General features: G+C 38.7%; 2 protein-coding genes across 6 annotated transcripts in view; one reads left to right on the top strand and one right to left on the bottom strand.

Annotated features, from left to right (window-relative positions):
* Positions 1-24,999, bottom strand: PEAK1 (pseudopodium enriched atypical kinase 1). 3 transcript variants are annotated; one of them, XM_081964974.1, is made up of 7 exons: positions 24,864-24,999; positions 19,269-19,400; positions 9,612-12,828; positions 5,188-5,304; positions 4,085-4,275; positions 2,213-2,937; positions 1-1,663 (listed from the first exon to the last, which is right to left on the bottom strand). In XM_081964974.1, the coding sequence occupies exons 3-7, from the start codon at positions 12,737-12,739 to the stop codon at positions 533-535; spliced, it is 5,292 nt and encodes a 1,763-aa protein (XP_081821100.1). In that variant the 5' UTR covers positions 12,740-12,828; positions 19,269-19,400; positions 24,864-24,999; the 3' UTR covers positions 1-532. The 3 variants fall into 3 exon arrangements, with proteins under 3 accessions (XP_081821100.1, XP_081821098.1, XP_081821099.1); XM_081964972.1 differs by lacking the exon at positions 5,188-5,304; XM_081964973.1 differs by lacking the exons at positions 5,188-5,304; positions 19,269-19,400.
* Positions 25,000-25,224: 225 nt separating this feature from the next.
* The window catches only part of HMG20A (high mobility group 20A), a 41,900-nt gene continuing 39,933 nt past the window's right edge, over positions 25,225-27,191 (top strand). The window contains exon 1 of one of the 3 annotated variants that reach the window (XM_081965003.1): positions 25,225-25,273. The gene's annotated coding sequence lies outside the window, so the exon portion shown is untranslated. Of the gene's footprint in view, positions 25,274-25,387; positions 25,712-27,191 lie in introns of those variants that run through there. The other 2 variants (XM_081965004.1, XM_081965002.1) reach the window with 2 other exon arrangements.

Raw genomic sequence — 27,191 nt, forward strand, 5'->3', positions numbered from 1 at the left:
GTTTTTTTTTCTGTTATAGAGAAAGATAATTATTCAGGAGGCAGTGAGTACCATTAAATCACTGCTCTCTCTCTCTCTCTCTCTCTCTCCTAGATCAAGAATGTGACTCCCCCCCCCCCCAAATCCTGTAAAAGCTATGCATCCAGGAAATGTGTCTAGTAAGTTGGATTAAAAACTGGAATAAGGTGACAAAGATCACAGGGTCGGGAGGTCTTTTTAAAAAAAGATTTTGGTGCTCGATTGGGGCTGACTCAGTTCTGTTTGCAGTCATTATAGCAACTCTGCTTCAGAACAGGTGTAACAGAAATAATGGCTTCCTTACTACCTTTTCACCTTCCTCGCCCACTCACAGTGGTGTGATGGTTTTCAGACCTCTCCCATGCGTGCAAGACTGGAAATGGAACTTCCTGTTGAAATCTGTTTGCTCAGTGCTGGTGACCTCAAGACCTAGATAAGAATGTTAACCCAGCATGAAACGTGAGCCAATGAAAGAATTTGGGCTTATCCAAGTGAAGCAACCACTCCTAGGAAACTAATGCTGTCGCATAATTTTCACTATGCGACTGAGCGAGTCTATAGTGGCAAAAGCCAGATACTGACAACAAAGCCAGTCTTCAAGGCTGACTTGACATTCCTTGTCCAAAGACTTTTCGGCAAACTTAATCATCAACAGGGTCCGTTTGATGTCCAGCCAGTTTTGGAGCACGGCCTCCCTTTGAGAAGGTTTAGCAGAGGCCCTGAGACTCTGAAACAAATCCTCCCGAGGACCCCAAAGCAAACACTGGAGGACGCCCTTGGCCTCAGATATCAGGATCCTTTCGGATGGGTTGGGGTTCAGCAGGCAAGCAGCCAGCTTCTGAAGCCCCAGGGAATAAAGTGACCGGCGAGGGACTTGGGGTAGGTCAGCCCAAGTGTATTCCTTCTCTTTCAGCTCTGGATTCTCGTCAAAAGGGTTGGGCAGGTGCAACATTTCGTAAATGAGGATGCCAGTCTGGAATTCGTCACATTTCTTATACTGCATGGCAGTGATGATTTCTGGGGCGAGGCGAGACTGGTCCTTCAGAATCTCCGGATCCACCATGTGACTCTTTTGCTTGGCTTGGGAGAAATTGCTCACCAAAAGCCGGGTGGGGCAAGCAGCACTGGGGTTGAGCTCCGCCAGGTCAGGGTTCAGAAGGCTTCTGCTTGCCCGACAGCCCACCAGCAAAAGATTCTCCAAACGCAGATCGCAGTGGGTGATGTGATAGGGTTTTAGGTGCTCTAGACCGGAACACAACTGTAAGAGTAGTAGGCACACTTGTCTTTCATACAAATCGGGACATCTAGAGTGGTGCTCCACAGAACTTTGCACAAAATCGGCCACTGATAGGTAGGGAACCTCCCGGGTAATAACAACAACTCTGCTGCGCTGCTTACTGATGGTACTTTGGGGACCTGGGCTGTCCTGGGAAATGTCCACCATAGAGGAGCTCTCTTCACTCTTCTGTTCAGCCTCATCCTCTTCTTCAGCTGAATTGGGATCTTCCCATGGAAGGAGACGGACAGGTACATCTGCCAGAAAGTGGCCACAATCCTGCTGTATGTTGAAATGAATAGCCAAGCTCTGGCGAATGGCCAAACTGTGGTAATATTGCTGGGATTCTTTAGCTCTGCTCTTACAAATCTGAAGGCAGGGGGGATAAAAAAAGAATGAAAAGAAAACTAGGTTTCAAGTCAGTTAATGAAAAACCGTTATTTGAAAACACATCCACCTGTGCCTCTATACAAATAAAGAAAAGCAGCTATTGAAAAGCGATCCATAAAGGATTCTGAAGAGGCTGAGCAGAAAAGGAAACTAATTCAGCAATGTTATTGTATTTGCTGAAGCTGATGGTACTAAGGCAACATCTTCTTTATCTGCTACAATCTATCCCTCTCTCATGCATATTTTGTAGAAAGCAAATAGTAACAAGTAAACTATTTATATTACAATTAAACAATTTGTAATAGAAATAAACGAAGCAGCTAGAGAGTCAATGTCAAATTATTCACATTAAAAAGAAGGAGTTGATCTTTGAAGGCCTACTGGAAGGCTTTTCCTGGGAACATGCTGTAAACATATGGAATTCAAAAATTATAAAAAGGGCTTTGTTGCAGGAGCTTATATACAGAATGCTAACAAAAGCAATTAAACCTAGCAGCAGAATGGCTCTTACTGAAAGATCTTCATTACCTTGACTGCATAATTGTTGAGTGAATCTTTTGCATAAGAAGCAGGGTAGTATACAGCGTCTCCTGCCTCGCAGCATGGCCTGTCGCTGGTTAATCTGAAGTCCGACCAACTGTCTACTCCAAATCGAAGTTGATTTTTCTGTCCGGCCATAAAAAGATCCTCACACCTGACCGACAGTTTCTTCAGTGAATCTGCGTGAAGACTTCTGATCTTGTTCACAACCTCTTCTCTGTTTTCAATGCCTCTATAAAGCTGATGGGGCTTTGGGCCAGCTTTGCCCTGCTTACTGTGGGTAACAGGCCTAACGGAGACGGACTCCATGCTGGTGGAACCACTCCTCTTCATACTGATAGCGGCAAGGTTGGTGGTAGATGAAACTGCCTTTTCTGGGGGTCTGCCCAGAGAATCCCCAGATTCATTGTCCACTGTCTTGAAATCTGAGCTGACAGAAGAGCAGATGCTGCTTCCTTCCCAGTTAGTGTCGATGTCATAGGTAGGATTAGCCATCACGCAGAGGCTACTTTCAACAGCCTGCTTCTGGAGGTCTTTTGGGAGTGGTTCGGTGTGCGCTCTCAAAATGGTCTTCTTTGGCAGGGGAGGTGGGGTGGGATTGAAGATGGCTGATATTTCTGGATCGGATATTCCCCCAAATGCAATGGCATCCTCCAAAGCTCCTTTGAGTTGCCGGGGATGCTTTGGAGGCATCATTGTTGCTCTGGATTGCCCTGTGGAATAACATTTTTTTTGGGGTGACTCAATAGTGTGCACCAGTATACATCAGCATTTTACAGTTAGATAGCTGGTCAGGAAATAAGAATACTTTTTATAACAAACCCCTGTGCTTTCCTCCAAATGGGAGAAAATCAAATAAGATTACAATTACTACCATGTACTATTTTTTTTTAAGTGGCCAGGTTTGGGGACCCCGATCTAATATTTGGAACTGAATCCTATAATATTGTACAAAAAGTGACTAGCACACATCTCAACTTTTTGCCTCTTTTCCAAAACTATATGTACTGCATTAAAAGGAAGCGTTGTGGTCTTCACCCAGGATGGATAATGTAGCTCTTTTCTTTTTACATCTCACCAGTTATGCTCTCAATTCAGCTGAAAAGCCTTCCCTTGAACTCCGCAGCTCATGTACTGGGTGTTTTTCCCCTATACATTCCTTTCATGCCTTGTAATCCTGTCTTCCCCAAAGCAGTATTTTTTTGCCAAGCCCCATCTTTCCCGTATGACACTATTTTGAAGAATGTATTTTGCTGAACAGAGATTAACTGAAAGAAAGCTGTTTGCCTTGCTGACTGGAGATTCGGGAAGTTGCAATCCCATATGGCAAGCCAAGCTGGTTTAGCAAATCACTTCTCAAACTAAAGTATCATACTCCACACAACCTAATTATGGCCACAATTACGGTTTGCTTATATTGCATGCAGAGTCCTTTTACAGAACACAAAATATCCCTGCTCCAAGAAGTTTACTACTAATAATTCAACCAAAGGAAAGCAATAAAGGAAGCAGAAGAACTGGATAAGGAAGGGGAGAATGTGCAATTATTTCAATTACAATTGTTCTTCTAGAATAGGGGAGAAGAACGACGTATCTGTGGCTCTAAAAGGGAAAAGTGACAAACTGGGAGCTCTGGTGAAGAAGCAACAACTTGATGCACTTTTAATTTTTCTGTGAATGTGGTATTGCTATACTACATAATTGTTGTGAACTGCCAGAAATCACGACCTATGAGTATATATAACTTTAACAAACAAATCCAACAGCCTTTGCCTAATACTGTTCCCACCTAGTATAGTCTGTGAACTCAGCCAATAACCAAGCTGTAATTTATGTTCTGTGCAGAGGGAAGGTACTTACCCAAGTTACTATAGGTAGCACTGCAGGCACTCACGTCAGAAGAATCAGACATTTCTTCTCTCTCATCTTCCAACTGTAATATTTCTGGGGTGTGGAATATAGGGCTGTCAACATCCTGCTTTTCAAATGCAGAAATTGGAATTGGAGGGGACACATTTTCCACAGGTTTTGTTTTCTCGTCAGGCACTTGACTGAAACAAAAGCAAAGTATAGTTCACTTGCCTGGCAAATGTCAGTTAGCTTTAATGAACTGTGTTAAAGGAAATAAAAAAAAACCAACCAACCAAAAGAGTTTCGAGAATGCTTTAAAATACATAAGGCAAGCATTCTAAACTGTACAAACAATGATAGTAGTTGTAGTTATTTATGCCACACTTAAAAACTTAGTGTGGAATAAAGACAAAGGAGCGTCAATTAAATTAGAAGAGTTAATGTGCCTTACAAACATTACACAGGATTTACAATAAAGAATATAGACCTCATCACTGAACACGACTGGTCAGAGTCCCAGATTCCAGCTGAACATCTTGCAATATTAAAAATAAATACTTAGCACCTCTGCAGTTTCGGCCAAACACAATAACTTTATCAATACACATATACATTACCACATTCAAGAAATTTTATAATGCTGACATAAAGTCATCCACAGACGTTAGTCCTGATAAAAAGCTGAAGTTAAAAAGTCTCATCGTATTATCAGTGTAAACATAACAAATTACACAAAAAGTGAAACCATTAAAAGATTAGCCCAAGTAATTTTGCACATTCAAAACTTAAAAACCGTGGAGTTGTAAATTCACTTTGGGAATTGCAGGTATGGAAAATGCTTTCCGTTTAACAAACTTTGCACTTTGCTCTCAATTAACTCCACTCTAGCGGCTCCATTCTAAACAACCTCACTTAACAGCTGCTTAATTTGAAGGAAGAATTCCTGTTATGGAATAGTAATCTCTGTAAATAAATTTGCTTGGATTAATACATTCAGAACAGAGTCGTTTCTAGTTCCCATGGACGTGAATCTCTTTCGTGTGCTTTTTTGAGAAGTGTGCCACCAAAGTAAATTCATCAACTGAGAAGGTAAACAAAAAGGAGACACTCACCCACTATACTCACTCACACAGTTCCCCATTAAAGGAAATTCTCTCAGAGCCTTCTTGAGCCTTTTAATCATGTCTCGAAACTCTGGTGAAGCATTTATTCCACTGGGGTCTGGTGAGCTATAAGTTGTGCAAAGCAGTGAGCAACAAAGACGGAAGTCTGCACAGAATGATATCACCTCCTGCACCTTGATGTTTACCTTCAGGAGTAGGTCTGGGGAATGTGCCAAAACACCTTAGAAAGGCTAGCATAAGCAAAGTGCAAGCTTGCTTCGTTAACCCTTTCCTTACTACAGAATACCAGCACACCTTACACATTTTTACTCTTCATTTGCAGAATGCTGGAACAAAGATGGGTTTATTTAAAACTGTGGTAATTGACCTGTTTTGGAATTGGGCCAATAAAGGAGCTGGGCTAATGGAAGAAAAAACATAGTATTTTAGTTGCTCACAGGTATATAACCCTCCCCCACCCAGGTTATGAGAATGCAGTTGTAAGACAAGTATGCAATTACTCAGCTCCTATTGCACAACAGGGCAGAATTCTCTCATTTTAAATGAAATAAATTAAAGTAGGAAAAATGCTATTACCAAGTATTTCTTAAGTTTCAGAATCCTTTTGAAGGAAGGAAATGAAAAAAAGAAAGGAACACCTAAGACATATTAATCTGCTCCTTGCTTCTACAGTGCAACTATATAAAGGAAACTGAAGGAAAGTTATATTTTCATCAAGATCTTCTAATGTGTTTTACTCAGCTTGAATGTGCAGGCCAAACAAATCTGAATTAACTGTAAACATTTTACTGCTTAGGTGCATAAGGGCAGAAGAGGAAAGAACATACATCCTCCTTGTATATGTCGTATATATGTCTTGGTATATGTTTTGTTATATGTATGTCGATATATTTATTTCCTATGTTTTGTTGTACGCCGCCCCGAGTCCTTCGGGAGAGGGTGCGGCTAAGAAATAAATATTTATTATTATTATTATTATTACAAAGGAATTGTGTTTCTTAATTTCTATTGATAAGACAATGTCACTATTATTTTCCTGAATAATTTTTAAAAATAAACTGCCTTTCAATAAGCAGCATCGACAAAAGAAACATCATGTGTGGTTCTCTTTAAAACAATGCAGCCAATTCTATAACACACCTCAAGATGCAAAACAATAAAATCCCAAACTGGATGTTCTGAAGTTATGGAATGGACAGAATGTCAATCTTCGACATTCCTGCTTAGCCATAAAGGTCTGGGCGCAACTGGGCCAGGTTGATTTTACTGATTTATATCTGGATGCTACAATGGTTTGTAGATTATAGCACCAAAAATTATTTTTTGAAATTACAAAGATTATAGCACCAAAAATTATTTTTTGAAATTACAAATAGTTTGAGATAGTTAACACAGTGGCTGAGGAAAGTTGTGGGCTGATTTAAGAAGTAAATTGGTGGTTTGGCTATCAGCAGAGCTAACTGCTGATCATGTAAGGGAACGAGGAAACTGTAGATAAGGGGCTGATTTACAAGAGCTGTAAAATCGCAAAAAAAATCACCCTAATTGTTGTTGGATGCAGAGGTACCATAATCAGAATTGTGCCAGTTTTCTGCAAATCACTCTTAGAATTTACGAGAATTCAAGTGGTGTGACATCTGTTATGCAAAAGGTAAAATAAAGGGTATTTGGGTAGTTATAGATTCATTTGGACCTAAGCCTTTACAGTATCACTTTTGGAATAAAATCAAATCTATTAGTTTGAGCTTGTGTTTGCATCAGCATTTTAGGGATGAAATTAAATCACATTCAAATTTTTAGGCACTATACCAAGTAGCTCAAGATTTGTGCAGTCTTTTTTTGGTAGCAGTAATTCTTTGGAAAGAGAAGTAGTAGAATGAAAGGGAAAGCAATAATAGAAAGCGGAGAGGCGAGATGGTCATAGAAACAAAATCACACCATCTCCTTAGGAACAGCACAAGAGTAAGCGTCCTGACGAAAATGTAGGTGCCTGTAAAGAAACAGCAAGCAAACTGGTTCTTTCTTTCCGATTCTTCTTTCTTTCAGGCCCTATCTGAAAATGCCATGCTCCAAATTATTTGGCACAGAGATTTCAAGCAGTCGAATGTACTAAATTCACAAACAACACAGTAAGTACTAAGTATAAACAACTGAAAGATTCAGAGATCAGAAAAGTCATATACCATATTTTTTGGAGTATGACACACACCCTTTTCCCTCAAAAAAGAGGCTGAAAATCTGGGTGCATCTTATACACTGAATACAGCATATTTTGCCTCCTGAAACTCCGCCCCCTTTACCAAAATGGCCGTGCATAGCCTTTAGGAGACATATAGAGTGCTCCTGGGAGCTGGGGAGGGCACAAATGGGTGAAAACCAGGCTGTTTATAAAAACAGGCACTCTATAAGCCTCCTAAAGGATATGCATGCCCTTTGTTTGACAAAAAATGGGCCATTTTGGGGAGATCTGCAGAGTGCAAAAACTTTTTTAAAAAAATTTGCTTCTTCAAAATCTTGGTGCGTCTTATACACCAGTGCATCTTATACTCCGAAAAATATGGCATATATCTTTAAACTGGCATTAGGCACAGCAATTAAAGAAATGTGGCTCAAGAAGCAGCATCAGGAGTTCCTTTATATTCCCGTTAATGTAGGGAAACTTCTAGGTGATGATTGATTATGTGTGCAACTACACAGATAAAGTTGTTACCAGGAACAATATTTTGATTATTTTCCAGTTAAAAAGAATGTTACACATGGCTCCCCTCACTATCTCCTCGATACACTTCTAGAATTCTTCTCTTGTTGGGCTACCATTACAGTGATGCCTAAACTCATCTGTTCAACAAGACCCAATAATTTTTTTTGACAATAAAGGTATTCCATTTCTACGAAACCAATAAAGTCACATTTATTACATCTTATGACCCACATCAACATATGACCTACTTGTTACTATAAACTAACATTCCCCTCCTTATAGTCTAACACAAATCAGGTAACTGCAAACTGGAAAACTGCAATTTATCTTTTGCCCTTAGCCAGACTGATTCCCCCCACTCCACGAATTAACTGCAATGCACAGATTTTGCGTGACAGACTATCTAGGTTTCTTGGCTAGGCAGAATGCTTGGCAATTACTACTCTGTAGCTTCAACACAGAACCAATTCTGCATCCTCCAAGCAAAATCATGTATCTATTTCAGGTGCTGTTCTAGATCTTTGATAGCTGTATTGAAAAGTACCAACAGTGAAGATTTTCTGAGTGATTCAAAATCCGTCCAGCCACGTATAAAGATTGGGTGTCACTGATGTATTAGAAAGAATAAATGTTACTTGAGAAACAGGAAAAAAAAGATTACCTGTAAAAAGTTAGCTACCTGGGATGCTGCTAGGTATCAGCTTTAATTTGCATTAATTAATAACTTTTTATCTTTGCCTCTTGTGGAATTGTAACATTTAACCATAGGAAAACAATGCTTTACCCTATAAAGATATGTCACAGTGGCTGTATATAAATGTAATCCTAGTTATCTATGTTTTTCCTCCTTTATTCCTTTTAAGATATTAGCTGTTGCAGCATTTTTTAAACAAATGTGGAAATGTTCAGGAAGATTTGAAAAATAAAGTATGAGTTCTGTCAAGTCTTCATTCTCAGAAAGCCTTACATTGTCTACTCATAATGCTGAGGATAACAAGCAATAAATCATAGGAAGACTCCACTTCATTAAATGGCAATCTAATATTTCTAGCCTTGAAAAATTTGTCTGTAAAATATGTTTTAAATGAAGCAGCATTTACAGGTAGATCAGCCTTCACTGAATATATGAAATACACTCCTAATCTAATTGAGAAGGATGCGTAAAGAAGGCAGAAAGCATTTTTTAAAAAGCAAGCCTGTATTTTGAAATTCCAGACTTCTGTTTTAACATCTGCATATAGGCCAGAAACATCATCCATATTTATAGTAAAGAAACATAGTTAAGTTACAGATTTTGAAGTTAACCTCCTTTTCTCTCCTCTATTTCCAAAAGTTCTTACTGGAGATAGCCCTATCTATGGTCAATTGTCTTTCTGATCTGCATTTAGCCACCTAAATCAATTTGTTTCCATTAGGAGAATAAACTGAGACAAAACACCAGCTATTTACAAAAGCTTCTGGGCCACAGAAGCAGCAGAAGCATATCATGGCATATTATCTTGCATGGGTTTTTTTTTTTTTTTGGGTGGTGGTGGTGAGTGAACTTCACAAGAAGATAAAATATCCTATTATATGAAAGCTTCTCCCACAATAACCGTTTTACTCCTTAAAGCCCATCAAACTTATTTTTTTCCTAAATGAGGAATGGCATGATCTTCTGCTTGTATCTAGAGAAAAACATACAGTGGCCAATTAGTAATTTAAATTTTACCTGAGAATTTCCTTTGGAAGTTGGGGTGAAGAGGGGTGACTCTTTAAGCTTTCTTCCGGTGTCTCTGGATGATTTTCGGCCTCTCCCCTCTCTGTTGTCATTACTTCAATGGTGGGCTCTACTTCGGTTTTGGTTTGATTGGTTTTTGTTTCCAACTTTGCCTGATCACATTTAAACATAAAAACAACGGATGGTTTCTCACTGGAATCTGTCCTGGATTCACTGAACCAATTGTGACGTTCGACAGGAGGTGGCGGAAGCATATGAATGACAGTTCCGTCAAGACCCACAAGTTTCCCCTTCTCTCTTTCTCTGTCCTCCTCTTCTTCGGTCTTTCTGCGGCGAAAGAAGCTCTTAAAGGATATCCATCGCTTTGGTTTGGCATCGACCGCTCGCCTACCTTCCGAATGCAAAACGGATTCAGCTTCAGTGGATCTAGCTGGGCTCAGGGGCTTGCTCCAGTTGCCGAAATGTTTTTGCAACACTTTGCTGGCATGATAAGGTGAAGAGGTGGACCGGGGAGGTGGGAAAGGGGGAGCCTGTTCAGTTTTGGGACTCGGAGACGTTGCCATGGGTTTTGAATGCTGCACGATTGGGGATTTGGAAGGGATTTCCTTGGACACAACTTCTGTGGATTTGATTCCCTCAGCATTAGGGTGAGGTTGCACTGAAAAAAGGGATTTTGGTCGCAATGGGGTGCTCTTGTCTGGGTCTGCATCAGGAGGCAGGGAGTAGAGTTCTTCAACGCTGCAAGATTTAGGGCCAGCCTGAGGGGCTTCCGGGGGAGATTGGGGAGGTTGGATTGATGCTACAATCTGTGACAGTACTGCACAGGCATTTTCCCGACCGTCATTAGATATTTCCTGATTATCGTCTACTTCAGCTGAAGAATCCTGAAATGTTCTTTGTATTTTTGTTGGGGAGCCACGACAAGACATTTTGGGTGAAGCCTGACCTTTTCCAAGGCAGCTATTGAATTCCTGAACCTTCTGAGCTACAGAGCCCAGTCTTCTCTCGGTGTTATTGCCTGAACCTTTCGCTTGGGGTAATTCTGCAGACCTATTCGGTATATTTTCAGATACAGTGCTTCCTGTTTCTATCTCTTCATATGTATGGCTGATGACACTAGTGGTTTTATCTTTAAAGGAAAGCTCTCCATTAGTGCCTAAAAAGCTTTTATAGATGGCCAAGTTGTCGTATGCATTGGGATTGATTACAATAGGAACTTTGATGGCATTTTTGGAACATCTAGCATAAGTTGGCTCATCATGAATAATAATCGGGAAGGGGGGCATGCCGGCATTATTATAGCTGTTGAATTTTATTTCGGACAAGTTAGGGGACTTGACCGGGATTGTTTTTGTAGAAATGTGTGTTGATGTAGGCGAAGTGGGAGCTGATTTATGGATATTTCTCCTTACAGGAACAGAAGGTCCTGGAATATTGGCAGTTAATTCCACTTTGGGGATTTTTTGTCGCGGACTTGTACTGGAAGTCCAAACTTCCTGGTATCTGGCAGTGTTGGATTTTTTAAGATTAGGAGTTACTTGCCCACATGACACAGAATAAGACATAGCATTTGTACTGAGAGCATCTGGTGAATTTGGGTTAGACCGAATGTATCTGGTATCCAGGTTTTTTGCTCGATTCTCTATACTTTTATGTGTCATGGCTGCTGATACATCCACTATCGTATAAGGTTTGCACACTGGTTGTTCCATATTTACTACTCTGTAAGGCTTTGCTTGTTCTTCCACGTGGATCAAATTTGTAGTTGTTATCTGAGCTGGCATATTTAAGGAACTTTTCCATTCTTGCTTATCACTGGGGATAGCAGTCTTGCTATCTTTTTCTTCTAGTCTAACAGCAAGCACAGCTTTGTGGGTCTCTACAATCTGGGTAATGTTTTGAGTGTTTTTAATTGAAACTTTAACTTGCTGATCATCAGAAAACCTGTTATCACCTCCTCCTCCTCCCATTAATCTGCTACCTTTAGGACTGTTAGGAGACACTCTACCATTGCAAAGCTTTTGGGAAGAACTGCTGGCCGTTCCGGAATGAGATTCTTCAGTCAAAGAAGAATCAGGGGACATAGAATCGGATGAAACCATGCTCTGCACGCCTTCTGGTCCAAAAAGAATTACAGGGTCATCTCCGTAGCCATTCAAAATTTCATCATAGCTGTCATCGTAGTCTACTGCACAAAATCTCTGAAGAGACTTATGCCTTAAAGGCACTGTATTCCATTTCTTGTCAACACAAAATCGAACAGGTGACAGCGTATTTGCCCTAAAATTAGCAAAACGTGGCTGTCCCCTCATGCGAATTTCCATTGCTAACAACTCTTCGTCACTTTCATCCCAGCTCTCATGATCATCATGGATGCTGCCAAAAAACAGGTCATCCTCACTTTCATCTCCGCTGGAGAATTCAGGGTAGCAGAAACGGCCACCTTCACTGCTTATTACAGCAGTGGTTCCACTCAATACAACATGCTTATTTTGTGACTTTGTTCCACCCATCAGGCAACTTGGAGGGATCCTTCTTTCTAGTGACTTCTTATAACAAGTGTTTATTCGTCCCAAGAATACTTCCCTTGAATTAATTTCATTTCTTGTTAGGAAAGTTGAATGATCTAAGCCGGCAATTTCCTTCAATACATCAGTGAGTCCATTATTGTTGCTTGGAGCTTTATCTGTATCATCGTTACTTCCAAAAGATCTATGTATATGGCTGTAATTTTCAACCTCCTCTTCTCTCTCTTCTTCATTATTGTTATTATTCAGTGGCTTTTTCTTCAAAGCAGTTATATTTTGATTCCAACCTACAACAGCTGGTTTGTTCTCACAAAGATCTTGTGAGGTGATTTCACCACACATACCCTGTCCATCTATTGTCACCATGGTGGGTTTCACAGCGATGGTGGGTTTCTTTGCCACAGGTGGCCGAAAATTTCCTGTATTCTTATTATGCTGGTTGCTGTGAATTGCATTGGTTTTTATATTTGAATTTGAGACTGGAGCTTTTTCAGGGCCTGCAGCCGTCTGATGCAAGTTTTTTGGCTTGAAGCAATTTTTACATTCACCAGGTTTCCACACATGTTCAGTGAAGGCATTGCAAGCAGACATTTTCTGAGGTTAAAGATTGTTCAGTGCTTGGTAAGATCATTCCTTATTACTTAATGCTGTCTTGCTTGCATAATCAAATCTGGTTCATCCTAGGAAAATAAAAGAGAGATATTAAAAATCAGTGAGAAGTGAATGTACAGACTGCCACTCAAGGAGCTGATCTTTTCAACTTCACTAGTTGATCTTTTTACTGACAAAATAGGAACTAAATTTAAGCTTAATCTATTCCATATTGATGTTGTGAGATAAAACAGCTATGTTTTTATAGGTAACCAGTTCAAAAAGTACAAGGGCAAATTTTCATGTTAATACATAGTCAATAGGAATAATGATCTGTAAGTTTGTGTAAATGCTACATGTCAAGCTAATTACAGAAGGCGGCAAGCATTTTTACTGAACACCAGGTGGAGCTGTAACATAACTAGAAAAGCTTTGCACAATATTGCATTGGAGGGCATCTTATAATCAAAAATTGCTTAGTGAATTTCTGCCTTTGTTCAAAGAGTGATACAGGTAGTTCTTGATTTACAATCACAACTGAGTCCGGAATTTTGATGGCAAGTCATCATGTGATCGAACTCAATTCTGTAACTGTTTTTATGATGTTTGTTAAGCAAGTCATTGCTTAACAAGTCATTAAGCAAATCATGTGGTTGTTAAGTGAATTGTGTGGTCATAAGCTTATCCAATGGGTACTTTTTGCGGGAAAAAATAATAATCACAAAATGCAATCACGTGACAGCAGGATGCTGCAATAGTTGTAAATGCAATTGCCAATTACCAAGCACCAGACATGCAGGTCCGGAGAGCAGTATGGCAGTTGCAATATTACTCTGAAACCTACTGGTTATATAAACTAAAGCTTTTGCAAGAACAAAAGAAAACTAACCTTATTTTTAATATTTCCCTTTGATCTTTTATAGTGTCTTGTTGCAATGTTCCCCAAAGTAATTTTGAATGTGGCCAATCATACCTATAACACATTGCATTACAACAAATGTACAGGGAAAGGCTTGCTGAGACTTGTTTTATGCTACAGATGAAGACAAAGCAAAGAATATCAGGCTACTCTTTTGATAATCATAACATCATGGAAAACCTAGGAAAAAAGGCTTGGCAGTATGTCTCTATATACAATTCCTTATGTTTGGTTCTCTTGGAACTGTCCATTTGTCCAAGAGACAATATACACAGTGCCTCTTTCTATCCACTATGCATTTTAAGGGACTAGTTCTCTGTTCTAAATTTCAGGCTGCCAGCTTCCTTCAGAGGCATGCTGGCTGCAGCACAAAGAAAACCTCCCACACTAATACTGTATACTAACACAATCCAGTTAAAAGGAACTTAATTGGTGTGCAATATTCCCTGCAATTTCAGTATTCCAAAAATGAATGGTCTCAGTAAATACCAGATGGTGACATGCACTAATTAATCAGGCTAGCTCAATGAATGAGCCTATTAAAATGAATGCACCTATTAGACATGTGTTTTTAATGCACTCTGCTGCAAAAGCCTGCCCTTAAAGGAACACTTGATTCATTTAGTGAGCAATATAGACAAGTAGTGCTGAAGTCATCAGACAATGCAAAATTATCTCATCAATTTCTATCAATAGATATTTCAGGCCAATACATATATTAATTTTATTTTTAATTCAACTGAAGAAAATGAATACTTTTTTTCTTCCACTGTTTGGGAGGAGTTTCCTAGTACTGGCATGTTCCAGAATGCTCTGCAGGCATTAAACTTCATCCCTGACAGCTCTCGGTATAGCTAGCTAATCACTATTCAGAGCAATAAAAGGCTTTTACAAGAACCCGGCCTTTCATCAGCATTTCTAGTGGAAAAAAAAGAAGAAGCTATGGTTCATTATCAGAGCAAAATTACAGAATGACCAGTTAAGATTTGGACTCTAGGAAAACATCTTGCATTGTAGAAAAAAACAGCACAAGTACATGCAAATAACAAAAGGGCACAGTATAATAAATATCTTTAAACATCTTTTCTTAATGTCTAATTTGAGCACCACATGATTTATGGACTTATTTAGTGATACATGAAGCTTTTGCAACACTGGTATTATCCAGAGCTGTATGAAAACCAATTGCAACTGTACTTATGACCTTAGTTCAGCTTTTAACCTACAAAGGTTGTAAATGCGAGGATGGGCATAATTTCTTTTTTCATCATCTTTGTAATTGTGAATGTCCACTAAACGAGGCAGTCACTCAATGAGGACCATCTATACTACATTCTGAATACAACCATTTTATATGAAGCTTGCCTTTTCCTTGGTCTTGTGGAATAGCCAGAATAGATGTCAGATATTTTCTAACACATTTAGACTATTTTTAACACCTAAGTATAATGTAACATGTTAGCTTATACTGGCATAGAAAAAGTGCATTCCATGCTCACAAAAAGAAAATCTTTTGTGATTATTGAAAACAAATTTAATTTACTATTATATTTCATAAACTATACCCCATTTCATCAGCATAATAAAAGTGTTATTCCAGTTACCCATAAATGCAGATGTGATTCACTGGGTGGGGTTGAGAGAGGTTTAGTTTAAGACGCAGTTGAAAAAGAATCTGGAAATCTATTACTTTGAGTCTACCCACTGTGGATTGATATTAATGCTATTTTTCTTCTGATTAAATAAAGTTAAATCACAAAACGTTTAAGTGCATTTTAGAATGAAGTCAATACAAAGATACTACTCACAGGCAGAAAGCCAAAAAGAGAGAAAATATGTGTGAGAGATTGGAAGAGACAAGAACTAATGCTACATGTACAAAGTTATTATATAAGTCCTGGTTCAATGTGAAAATTTCATTATATGAGGGAAAACACATTTGATTTCATTTAGAAAGGCATACATCAGTCTATTTAAAATACTTACAGCATATCTTAATGCAATTTGTCTTGCAATCTATTGTTGCTCAACATTCCAAAAGCTCTCAATGGGCCAAGATGTTTGCACAGCTATTTTGTTCTAGTATATTTGTATATTCGCCTTGCTTGGGAAGCATTTTTCTTATATAGATTAGTAGTCTCATCATGCTCTTCTAGAGTCATATCTAAGGTTTATTATGGTGACTATTAAATATATATTCAGAATCATCTTCAATTTCTTTTCTAATGACTTACACAGCAACATCTCCCATAACTCTTAAATTTCTGCTTTGCTCCAGGGTCCAATACATTCCAACTTTTATATTTTGCGCCTGGAAAAAGGTATCGCACTCTGGAATAAAATCTCATTAGAATGCTGAGGACATGAAAACTGCAGTCAGACTCCAAAAATCATAGCCAGAAACCAACGTTTCTATAAATGTCACAATTGCTCTCATTGCTTTCCCCAAGAGAATCCTTGCTCTACATGAAATATTAGTGATGGACAAGGCAGTTTCTAATAGCAACTAGCATGCTGCATGCTATAAAATTTAAGGTTTAAAATTCAGGTTAATACTGTTCTGAGTTTAAATAATTCTACGTTGCCTCATCCAATTCTTCTTTCCTTTTATGATATTCTCTTAATTGTGATCCCCAAAGTTATGATATTCTTGTATGATATGCTTGCAATCACTGATCCTGCTAATTCTTCCAGAACTTCAGCAACTTTGCTTCTTCAGTTATTTTAACTCTCTTACTCTCTCCTCCTAGAACCCACTTATGCCTAACCTATGTTTAATGTGCTATTAAATATTTCATAATTTAAAAAAGGAATCAATATAAATCCTAATTTATAATGTCAGACTACATATTGTGGGCTGTTCCCCGTCTGTCTGGTTGCTATAGTAACTAGATACAAATTATGTTAGCATAATTTTTACTGTTTCAATTTATACTTTTTATATTGTTTATTAAAGCGTTGGAAATGGATACTGTGCTTTTGTCAGCTCTAGAATATCTGTTCCTCTTTATTGGAAACTGAATTAAATCAACAGAAGATGATGAATTAACCAGAGAGCAAACTCCAGAGCCTTAAAAGCAAACGTTTAAAAAAGTGTCAGTGATAGAGAATATGAAGGAAAACTAGAACTGTGTACCAGTTAGCAGATGCCAGGCCTAACAAATACTTGCTGTAACACACATACTTGTTGATATTTTTGATACTGATTTTCTGAACAGTCAGAAAACCCAGGAAAAGTATTAATCATGATATAATTGGCTTAAGACATTTCTTAACCGCTATTATTCTTCAGTCAAATTGCATTTAGTTGTCAATCATACATTCTACTTAAAGGGAAGTAGACTGAAAGGGCCAGGAAAGGATGGAGCCCAGACTGGAAGACTGCACTTGTTCTCATAATGATGAACCATTTTCAGGCACTCCTACTATTCATGATTTTTTAAAACACAAGTAGTCCTCAATTAGTGACAATTGGAAACTGCAGTTGTCATTAAGCAAAGCAGTCCCTAAGTGGGAAATCATCCACACTCTCCCTTTGGAATGCACACACATGCTGGGATAATCAGCGAGGAGGGAATTAATGTTTGTATTTACATTCATTGGAGAGGAAGGGATTACAAGAGAGTAAGCAGGCACCCAGTGAGGAAACACGAAAGCAATATGCCAGTGCCGTCAGCCTGGTGTATTCCCTGTGGTGTGCTTGCTTGCTCTCTTGTAATCTCTTCCTCTCCATCTCTCTTCTCTGCCAGGGGAGAAAAAAAACAACAACAGGTCAAGCACAGGACAATGCACACTGACTTCAATGGCAGCCATGTGATTGAGGCGCACTGTAAAAAGTGTAAATGTGGGCATTTGTGTACTCATTCCAGCATTATTTAATTAAAAACAATGTACTTAAAAAAATCTATACTGTTCATATTTAAAATAGCTATACCAAATTTCAGCCTATATAGAAATTATTTCTCCTCTAGCCCACTTTGCATATCTTTCCATTTCCTACTTACTAAGGATTTAAGTACAGCTGGATCTGATGATAGACAAAATTCATCACTCTTTAAAATTTTTATCCTTTTATCCATTCTGATAAAAGTATATATTATTACCAAATATAGATTTAGAAGTTTAGTTTCTCCTATGACTCAAATGGAAAAAATGTTACTGCAAGAATAGAACCCACCTAGTAAAATGCATCTAAACCAAAGTATTTTCATGCAATATCCTTCAGTAATTCTCAAGAAGAAGAAAAACTTAAAACAGCGGCTTTTTACCATTTCCTGTCCAAATTGCAGAGTTTTTAATCATCTGAGAAAATGCTGCCCAAATGGTACTCCTGACCCTTCCCATGCTAGGAGGAAATCTTCCCATGCAGTATCATCTAGCACTTAAATGACAGCTAGCAACTATTTTTACAGTAGCTTTGCTCAGCCAAGAGAATTGTCTGAAATCATTTCCTTTGTTTTAATAGAATGCACCTAGTCTGGACAAAATCCAAATATGTCAGCCAGCAAAAGCTACACCCCTTCAACATGTTTTCTAAAAGCTTTATAGAAGGATTAAATGATCCAACAACATTTTTACAAGCATTATATAGTTGTTACCAGAGTTGTCTACAATGTATTCTACTTGTTTTAAAGATAATAAAACATAGCTAAAAGATAACATTTCATATAATTTTATATGAAAATATATGCTTCATGACCCACAGTGACTGTTTAATGACCACAGCTGGAAAGTCACATGGCTTTCATTTAATGACCACATCACTTAGCCAGTCCCAATTGCATTAGATAAGTGAGGAGTACCTGTACTAGCTCCAAGGGCAACCATATCAAGTAAAAGACAAAAACAGAATATTTCTACTAAGGAACTCCCACAACCACCGTACATATCAGTATCTCTTATAAGAAGCAGGAGACTCATTAGCCCTGGCTGTAATGGAAATGGATATAATGCTGTGGTAATTTCTATTCCATTAACGTTAAGTTCATATTTATGAAGGAGCATTTAGCTACCCATGAATAATTTACTTAAAATAATGAAATACTGTGTAGGATCTGTGAAAAAACCCTGTAAGCATGACCTACTCTTTTATGCAGTATCACCATTTTTATACTATTTAGTAGCAATATTTGCATCCTCTGCTTAATGAATGGTGCAAAATAACACTAAGCCCAGAAGGGTGTCAGCCTCGTAACAGTAATGTTAGTACTATAGGAAGCACCAGGGATTTTCTATCTTTGCAGCTCCTTTTCTCTTTCCATTCATTATGATTTTTTTGTTGGATAACCCAGGGAACAAATGCAGTAATCCGAATTAGACTTTCATTTCTCTGGAATGAAGTAAGACTGAAACTAGTCCATTCTAATTTTCAATAAAGCTCCAATCCTGATCCATTTATCTGGAACTTCAGGATTCTCTAAAGCTGGTTCTCTCTCCAACAAAATAATATTTTGGCATTTATATACAATATATTTATAAATGATATATCTGGAAATTCAGTGGTTATTGTATGGAATTGTTTCTCTATTTTATTTCTGAGCCAAAGATTAAAATTATGCAGTAGAACAGTGATATTCTAGACAAATAAATATACAATAGTCTTAACTATACCTGAATATGTGGCACAAAATTGTGCACATATTAGCACTGGTTTTCAGTTGGCCTCTGAATTTAAGGGATCATCTTGAATCCTTTGTAGCATTTGCCTTTCTTATTTATATATTACCAAGGTATTTTCTACCCCTGTGCAGACAAAACAAGAAATAAATTTGATTAACAAATAGATGTATTATCATTATCTATAATTTTCTTCTACAATGTTAAATAATATATCCTTATTACCGAATCTTTTAAGTTCATTTTGGATGAAAATTTCAAACTTTGTTTAAAATGACATTTTAGTGGCAAGAGTTAGATTGGGGCAATTTCAGAACATGACTACCAATAAGTCATTCATTTATTTTGGATGTGAGTGATAATGGCCTAAAAACAATGACTATGCTTAGCTCAGGGGAACAGGATGGAATGGCAATGGAAAAAACTGATGAAGAGCAGCAAGGATAACACTGAAATATTCCTAGAAGAGCCACAGCCCACAGGCTGTCTTTGGGAACAAGTTGGATGTGGAACATTTGTATATATAGTTATCAATAAGTCAGGCCTAATTGTTGCATTAATTACCTATTCTATTTTGAAATTGGAATGCTCCAAAATGTTGCAGCATTGTGATTTTGTGACTTGTAAGAGACTGCACTAGCTTTATTTCTTACATTTTAATAGGTTATTTCCAATTAATTTTTGCTAGTTCATTTGAAATGAAAATAATAATAATAATAATAATAATAATAATAATAATAATAATAATAATAATAATAATAATAATAATAAGCAACTATCAATGACACCTTGGGGTGAATTATAATGCAGTATTCTTTATTGAAATAATATTTTACATTTATTATACATTCACTTCAACTTTGCCTGATGCATCTAGTTTAAAAATGTTTAATATTGCTGTCCACCTTACAAAATGACTATGGGCAGCAGACAAAAATTTAAAAATTAAAGAATTAAAATACCCTAATCCTAAAATACAAACATTAAAAACCATTGCAGCCAACAATAAGGCACCCATTATAATGACAAAATTAACTAAAAAGTGGTAATACTCAGCACTTATAGGCGTAGGCCTTATGAAAATCCAGTATGATAAGGTAGTATTTCAGTTTGCATTTAGAAATGGCTGGATAAAAATCTGTCTATAGGAAATACAGCACTGAAAAAAAAAATGAACGGAAGTGCTTCTTAGCTCCCATACCATTAGAATTTTAGCATTTTATTCTATCATTTTTGAGCTGGCTAAAACATCTGAGTCAGGGAAGTTATATTAACATGTATTTAGTTGTAATAGACAGGACATACCCTTTTAATATATAAGCAAATATTGAAGATATTGTGATGAAGATCTTATGCTGCTTTTCATTAAGAACATATCAGTATATTATTTTCTCTATTCCATAGTGACATTGTGTATTATTTTCAGGGTAAAGGCCAACAAATTAGTTTGTCTTACAAAATGTAAAGAAAAATGCAATCCTATCTGAATGCAAGAAACAATGTTTACATATAAATATCCCACAGCTTCAGCATTACATCATGAACTGCAGCATGCTGAATGTCATGCAAGTATCCTTTTAAAAAGCTGTATCGAGATAATAAATAACTGAATTATTTCTTACATTACATAAACAGAGCTTTAGTGACAAAGGATGGGGCATTAACTTACCACACATCTTTTAAGGATGAAGACTGCATCTAACCATTCAGAATTTTCACCTTAAATCCGCAATGCTCCAACAGAACATTTGCATGGCAACTGTTACTAACAGTGTTTAATGGTAAGAATGGATGCTTTAAAAGCTACAGAAAAACATTTCTTGTTATAGTGTATCCTATTTATTTATTTTTGAGCAGAGATACACCAACTTTAGAAGAAATTCTATGCAGATACTGGCATAGAACATTGGGCAACAGTACTTTAAATTTTGCACATTTATAAATATAGACAAATCAATGGAAAAGTAATTACTTAATGCTTTGTTTCAAATAACCTATCTTGACAGTTTCAAAGAGAGATTTTTACTAACATTTTATGTTAGAGACACAAGAAGGCACTCTATTACGCTATAATTTCCAATTAAGATTTAGAAGAGAAACAAGTATTGTTTTCTCTGGTTTGGTAGTATAGTACTTTAGATAAAATGTAGCACACCCTGCTTTTAACACACTTAACATATCTACTACTTTTGTTCCAATTCTGCAAACAAATGATGTATCTTTATGAAAGTATAAATGCAACTATATAGTAAAGTCTGCTTAAGATGCACCAATTTCAATTAAAGAGACTTAAGAATGTGCACAATTGAAATAAAGTGGATGTACATTGTTTTATGTGCTTAACTGGCTATATTATACTCAGAGTTAAGCATGCTTAAAAATGTAATTTTAAATAGTAACATGAAAAAGTTATTTGTGCTGAATTATTCAGCTTTCAAAACAGTATTAGTGTTTTGTAACAATGTTACTACAAGTTCCACACAGAACCTTTAACTTTAGACTGAAATAAAGATGTATAAATCAGTTCTCTACATATTAACTTTGAGATAAAGCTAACATAATTAAATTGAACCTACACTGGACTTAAACTTTCTTAAAAGCTACACATCAAGAAACTTATTGTATTCAATATATAAAAATATTAATGAAGAAATCTTAATAAATCCACAATATAATTACATTCTTCTTAATATTTCAAAAAGGTGTCCTTCTAAGTCAGCAGTAAATTATTTGATTCAAAATAAAATCACTGTAGTAAATAAATAATTTGAGAAAACAGCCTATTTGGATACTTCTAATAAGATAAAATGAATGGAAAATTATTACAGAAAATACTTTTGTCACTCTTTTCTAACATATTTGAGAACTGAAAAGAGGATCAAACTTTTACCAGGACTATTTTTTGTCTGTTTAAGTCATTAGCAGTTTTTGGTTTTAAAAAGTTATTTTAATTAATATTTTCAGCAGAAACAATCAGTGCAAAATTTAATACTGAACTATATTAAGCCTTTCAAATGTAATATAGATTATCATATAATTTAAGAAAGGGTTGTCAGATTTTCAAAATAAAACTAACTCAATACAATTGCATTTAAATTATGCTTGTTTTAAAAAGCATTTACTTCCTTAAGCCAATAGAAACATCTATTACTTTCTGAAAATTTCTATGGTCAAAATTATGAAAATGAGTTATGCAGATATAAAGGCGTGCATAAAAAACTTGTTTCCTTAGTTCTCATTGTCCATCAATTATGACTTCTATGTTCTTATAATACAATGCATTTCACTATAAAATAATTCAAAACAAGCAGAAAAAGCACATTCTTAACATGTGAGAACCAGTTTGCTTTCTATAAGTAATTAAGAAAGCCTTAAAAAACAAAGCACAATTGCTATGTGTGTATATTCAATAATATTATAATATAAAGAGTACTCTGATTTGATCCTAGGAAGCACAATGGAAACTGCTAGGGGAAGGAAGAAGCTCTTAAAGAAGAATGTCTCTGGAGAAGAAAAATTCTAAGTTTTGCACTCACATTTTAAACTCTTGTATAACTCTAAGAATTATAGAATTCTAATTCTCTATAAAATTAAATATTTACATAACTTTGAACATTGGCAAAAATGTGTACAGTATTCATTAATCATATCAGATCAATGTTATGTTATTGAAAGGGGACCAAGACAAATAGTTGTTTGCTATATATTAAATACATAACTGAATAAGATCTCCACCAGAGTTCCAGATTGAGGTAGTGGTTAAGGCATGGACTAGAAAACAGGAGCAGTGACTTCTAATCCCACCTTAGCCGTGAAAGCCAGTTGGATGACCTTGGGCCAATCAGTCTCTCAGCCCACTCCACCCCATAGGGTTGTTCTTGTGGGGAAATAGGATGAAGATGTGTTGGATACGTTCACTTCCTTGAGTTATTTGTAAAAACAAATAAAGATGGGATACACATATTATAGAGATAAATCGAAGAGGAAGCTAATGCTTCTCCAAATACTAACTCTACCTCACTTTCTTTCCCCAAATTCTGAGCACAACACTGAATGTAAAAACAACAACAAATCCTTGCTGTTCTAAAACCATCTTGGCTTCCTTTTTGGTTCCTTAGGGAGGTATGCTGCAGTCCCCAGAATCATAACAGTTGAGGAGTATTTGATACTATCTGAACTTGGTTGTTTGCAACATTTCGTTACCCAAACTAAGTAACATCATCAGTGCTAGAAGAGAGTAGGGTTTGCTCTCAGGTTACATTCTAGTTACTTGCCCTGTCAGTGTTAAAATGAGAGCAAATTCTTTTCCTTACTAGCACTGATGTTACCTAGTTTGGATAAAGAAACATCTGCAAGGAAACAACCAAGCTCAGAGAGCACCAAGGACTCCAGTCCTTTCTCGCCTTCTTCCTCCTCCACTCCACCCCCTCCCTTCATTCTAGCACTAATGATGCTACCTAGTCTGGTCATGAAAAGTTTGCAAGAAAATTACCAAGCTCAGAGAGCACCAAGGACCCGACAGTTCAACTGTGAGCTACAAATATCTCTCTTTTATCGGTAGCATAATAGCTTCCATCCCTGGGAAATCAAAGCATCCTCTGAAGAACCTTTGCTGCCAAAAGCAGCAGATTAAAAAAAGAAAAACTTCTTAAAGCACAATTAACAGGCAGTCCCAGAACCTCATAGCAAGAGGATGAAACTCAATTCAACCCAAGGGCCTTACAACCTACAGGTAATAAATACAGATATAAACATTATAGAGAAGATAATAAGTTTAAAAAAAATTATGCAGCTTTCTTTTCTTTTCTTTTTTTAAAAAGTGGGCAATCACATTCGAGACTAAAATCGGGAGAATTCCCTTTCCACCCCCCCCTTCCAATAGCCAGAGACCATAATGAAATCATTTTATTGGGGTGGGAGACCTTAAGAAAGCAAAGTCGGCTTTTCTCCCCCCCCATTTCGCAGTGGGGAAGTTTGGCTGAAGTTGGGGGGGGGAGTTCTAAAAATCTCCGTTCTGCAAAAAAAGGGGGGGGAACCCTGGCTGGGGGAAGGGGAATATTTCTCTCATCCTAACTCACCTCACGTCTAATTTTTATGTTTTTTAAAGAAGATAGAGAAGGGAAAAAAGTAAGAAACAACCCCATTTCGGCCCTCTGTGTGTTCTCCCCCCCCCTCCGTCCAGCCCAAACTTTCCACCCAAAAGAAACGGGATGGGGAGAGAAGTTGAGGCCCCCAATGAGGGGGAAAAAAGAAATCTGTGGGGAGAAGGGCCAAATTGCTTCAAAGCCATTCGAGGGGGGGTACCTCTTTCTCTCCCCTACCCCTGGCCCACCTCCCACTCCCCACTGCCAGGAAGTCGTGCCCCCTCCCACAAGTCGCCTTTTCCGGGGAAAAGAAAGCTCCGAACGGGGCAAAAAAGGGGGGGCTCCCGTCCTTCCTTCATCAAATCCCACCTCCCCGCATCCCCATCCGTCCCGGAGCGAAACAAAGCGGCTTCCCCGCCGCTCCTCTCGCCTCACGGGCCTGTTTTTCCCCTCCCGCCTGAGGTAAACCTTTTCGGAAAGTGAGGGGAAAAGCCCACAGGCTGACCTGCACGGGTCCGGGGCAGGCGGAGGGCGGTTCTCCGCAGGCGCCGAGCGCTCCGCCGCCGTTCCTTCCCGGGCGGAGGGAGAACCTCGGCGGCCGCTGGCTGGCTAGCTGCCTCGCTCGCTCGCTGGCGGGCGAAGAAGCGACGGCCTGCCAAAGAGGCAGCGCTCGAGCGCTGCCACGCCCACTCGCGCCGGCTGCGCGCGCCGCCAACCGCCTCGGCTCGCGCCCGGACGGTGGGCGGGGTTGGGTTTGGTGGGCGGGGCTTAGGGAGGCAGAAGGCGCCGAATGAGAGGGGGGACGTGAGAGCGAGCGGCGCACGCGTCCCCAATCTCCCTCATTCTCCAGGCGAGGTGAGGGGCGTGGCCTTCCCCACCCATCATCCAATCAGCTCCTGCCTGCTTCGGAGTCGGGTAAGCGCGGAGGAAAAGGGGAAAAAAATAAATGGGAAAGGGGCCGCAAAAAAAAAAAAAAAAAGACCCAACCGGAGAACTACGACCCCCAGCATGCTCCGCGTGTCTTGGCGCGTCCGAGCGAGGGATCCTTCCGCCTCGGCCTTGAAAAATAATCCCGCCGCTGTACTTGGGACGAGGATTCCTTTATTTTTGGGGTTTTATAATAATCCTCTCGGAATTCGTGTTCGGTCAAGCCGGGGACGGAAGGGCAAGCTGGGTTATTTCCCCAACCCGGGAATAAATAAAGGCCGAGGGGCGGAGGGATACAAGGGGCGGCGAGAGAGAGACGAGTGTCTGAGGAAAAGAGAAAGCGAGGATGATGAAGGTGTCTGAGTGGGGGTGAAGGGGCAGGAGTCTCTAGGGGAGCCCCCTCCCCATCCCGCCTTTCTGCAACAGGTCAGTTTCGGGGGGAGGGGGGAAGAAGCAGGAAATGTGTCGCCCCCGCCCTCCACCCAAGGAGAGGGGAATGGGGGCTGACGGTGGTCTGTGGTGGGGCGACTAGCCCCCTCCCCCCGTTTCCCGCCTCCTGAACAAAGCACAGCCATTGGGGGGGGCTGCCTCTCCGCCTCCCCTCATTCAAAAACTCAGCTGCTTCCTTTTCTACCATCATTCATTTTCTTGTCTCTTCCCCCCCCTCGCACCCCCCTCCCCCATGAGGGGCCTGGTCGCCCCTTCTCCATCTAGACCCCCCCCAGAGGATGCTTCCGGGGAGGGGGGGTTGACATAAAGTGGGAGATGCCCCCCCCACGTGCCCCCCAAAGCTCTCCCTTGGTAGAAGCAATAATATAAAATGCAACTCGTGTCCGTTATGAATCCCCCTCCTTCCTTTATTTTCCTTTTCTCTTATTTTATTCCTGCCTTTCTTGCTCCTTTTCTGAGTTTTTATGTTTAGAACAAGCCCAGGAAAGGAATGAAGAGTGACTTTTGTGAGATGGGGGAGAGGTCTACATAAATTTGATAAAAGATGAGATAGATAGATAGATAGATAGATAGATAGATGATAGATAGATAGATAGATAGATAGATAGATAGATAGATAGATAGATGATAGATAGATAGATAGATAGATGATAGATGGATGATGGATGGATGAAAGAGAGAGTGGATGGATGAATGGATAGATAGATAAGGAAGGTAGATAGAGAAGATAAAGATGGTTGGGGGAAGTAGATAGGTAGCTAGATAGATCGATAGATAAATTGATACAGTAGTTATGTAGAGAAGATAGGTGGATCGATGGATGAATGGATAGATAGATAAGGAAGGTGGATAGAGAAGATACAGCAGATTAGGGAAGTAGGTTGGGAGGTAGATAGAGAAGATAGGTGGATGGAGAAAATAGGTGGACAGAGAAGATGTGGAGGATGAATAGATAAATAAGATAGATAGATAGATAGATATACAGACAGATACTAAAGAGATGAGATGAGATGTGAACTTAGCAAAGTCTGTGCTTTATTTTTTGGGGGGGGGGGGAACCTAGAATGAGTGAATTGTCCTGGCTTGGGAAGAATTTTGGAGGGATTTCTTTTTTTTTTTTTAATGCAGATAAAGAGTTAAAGGGTCTCCTGGTCTCTTCTCTCTCAAGGTGTCAAAATGTCAAAATAAAAAAGGCCTCTGAAGGCCACAGAAACAGGCTGTGGGTTGCAATGCTGTCCTGTGGTTGCCACTCTGCCCTGGTAGGAAAGCTATCAAGGGGGGGGTGGTGCCCTGCCTTGAAAGAGGAGTTGGTCTTATTATTATGTACAAAATGTATGTTTTGCCCCACTCCCAGCAGCTCTGCTAGTTCACAAATTATATAAGACCTTAACCAGTAAAATTAACCCCAAACAATAAGAAAGATGAAGTTCCATCACCTCCGTTTTGTTTCCCCAGC

This window comes from Natrix helvetica (assembly GCF_964273705.1).
Source record: "Natrix helvetica genome assembly, chromosome: 12".
NCBI classification, from domain to species: Eukaryota; Metazoa; Chordata; class Lepidosauria; order Squamata; family Natricidae; genus Natrix; species Natrix helvetica.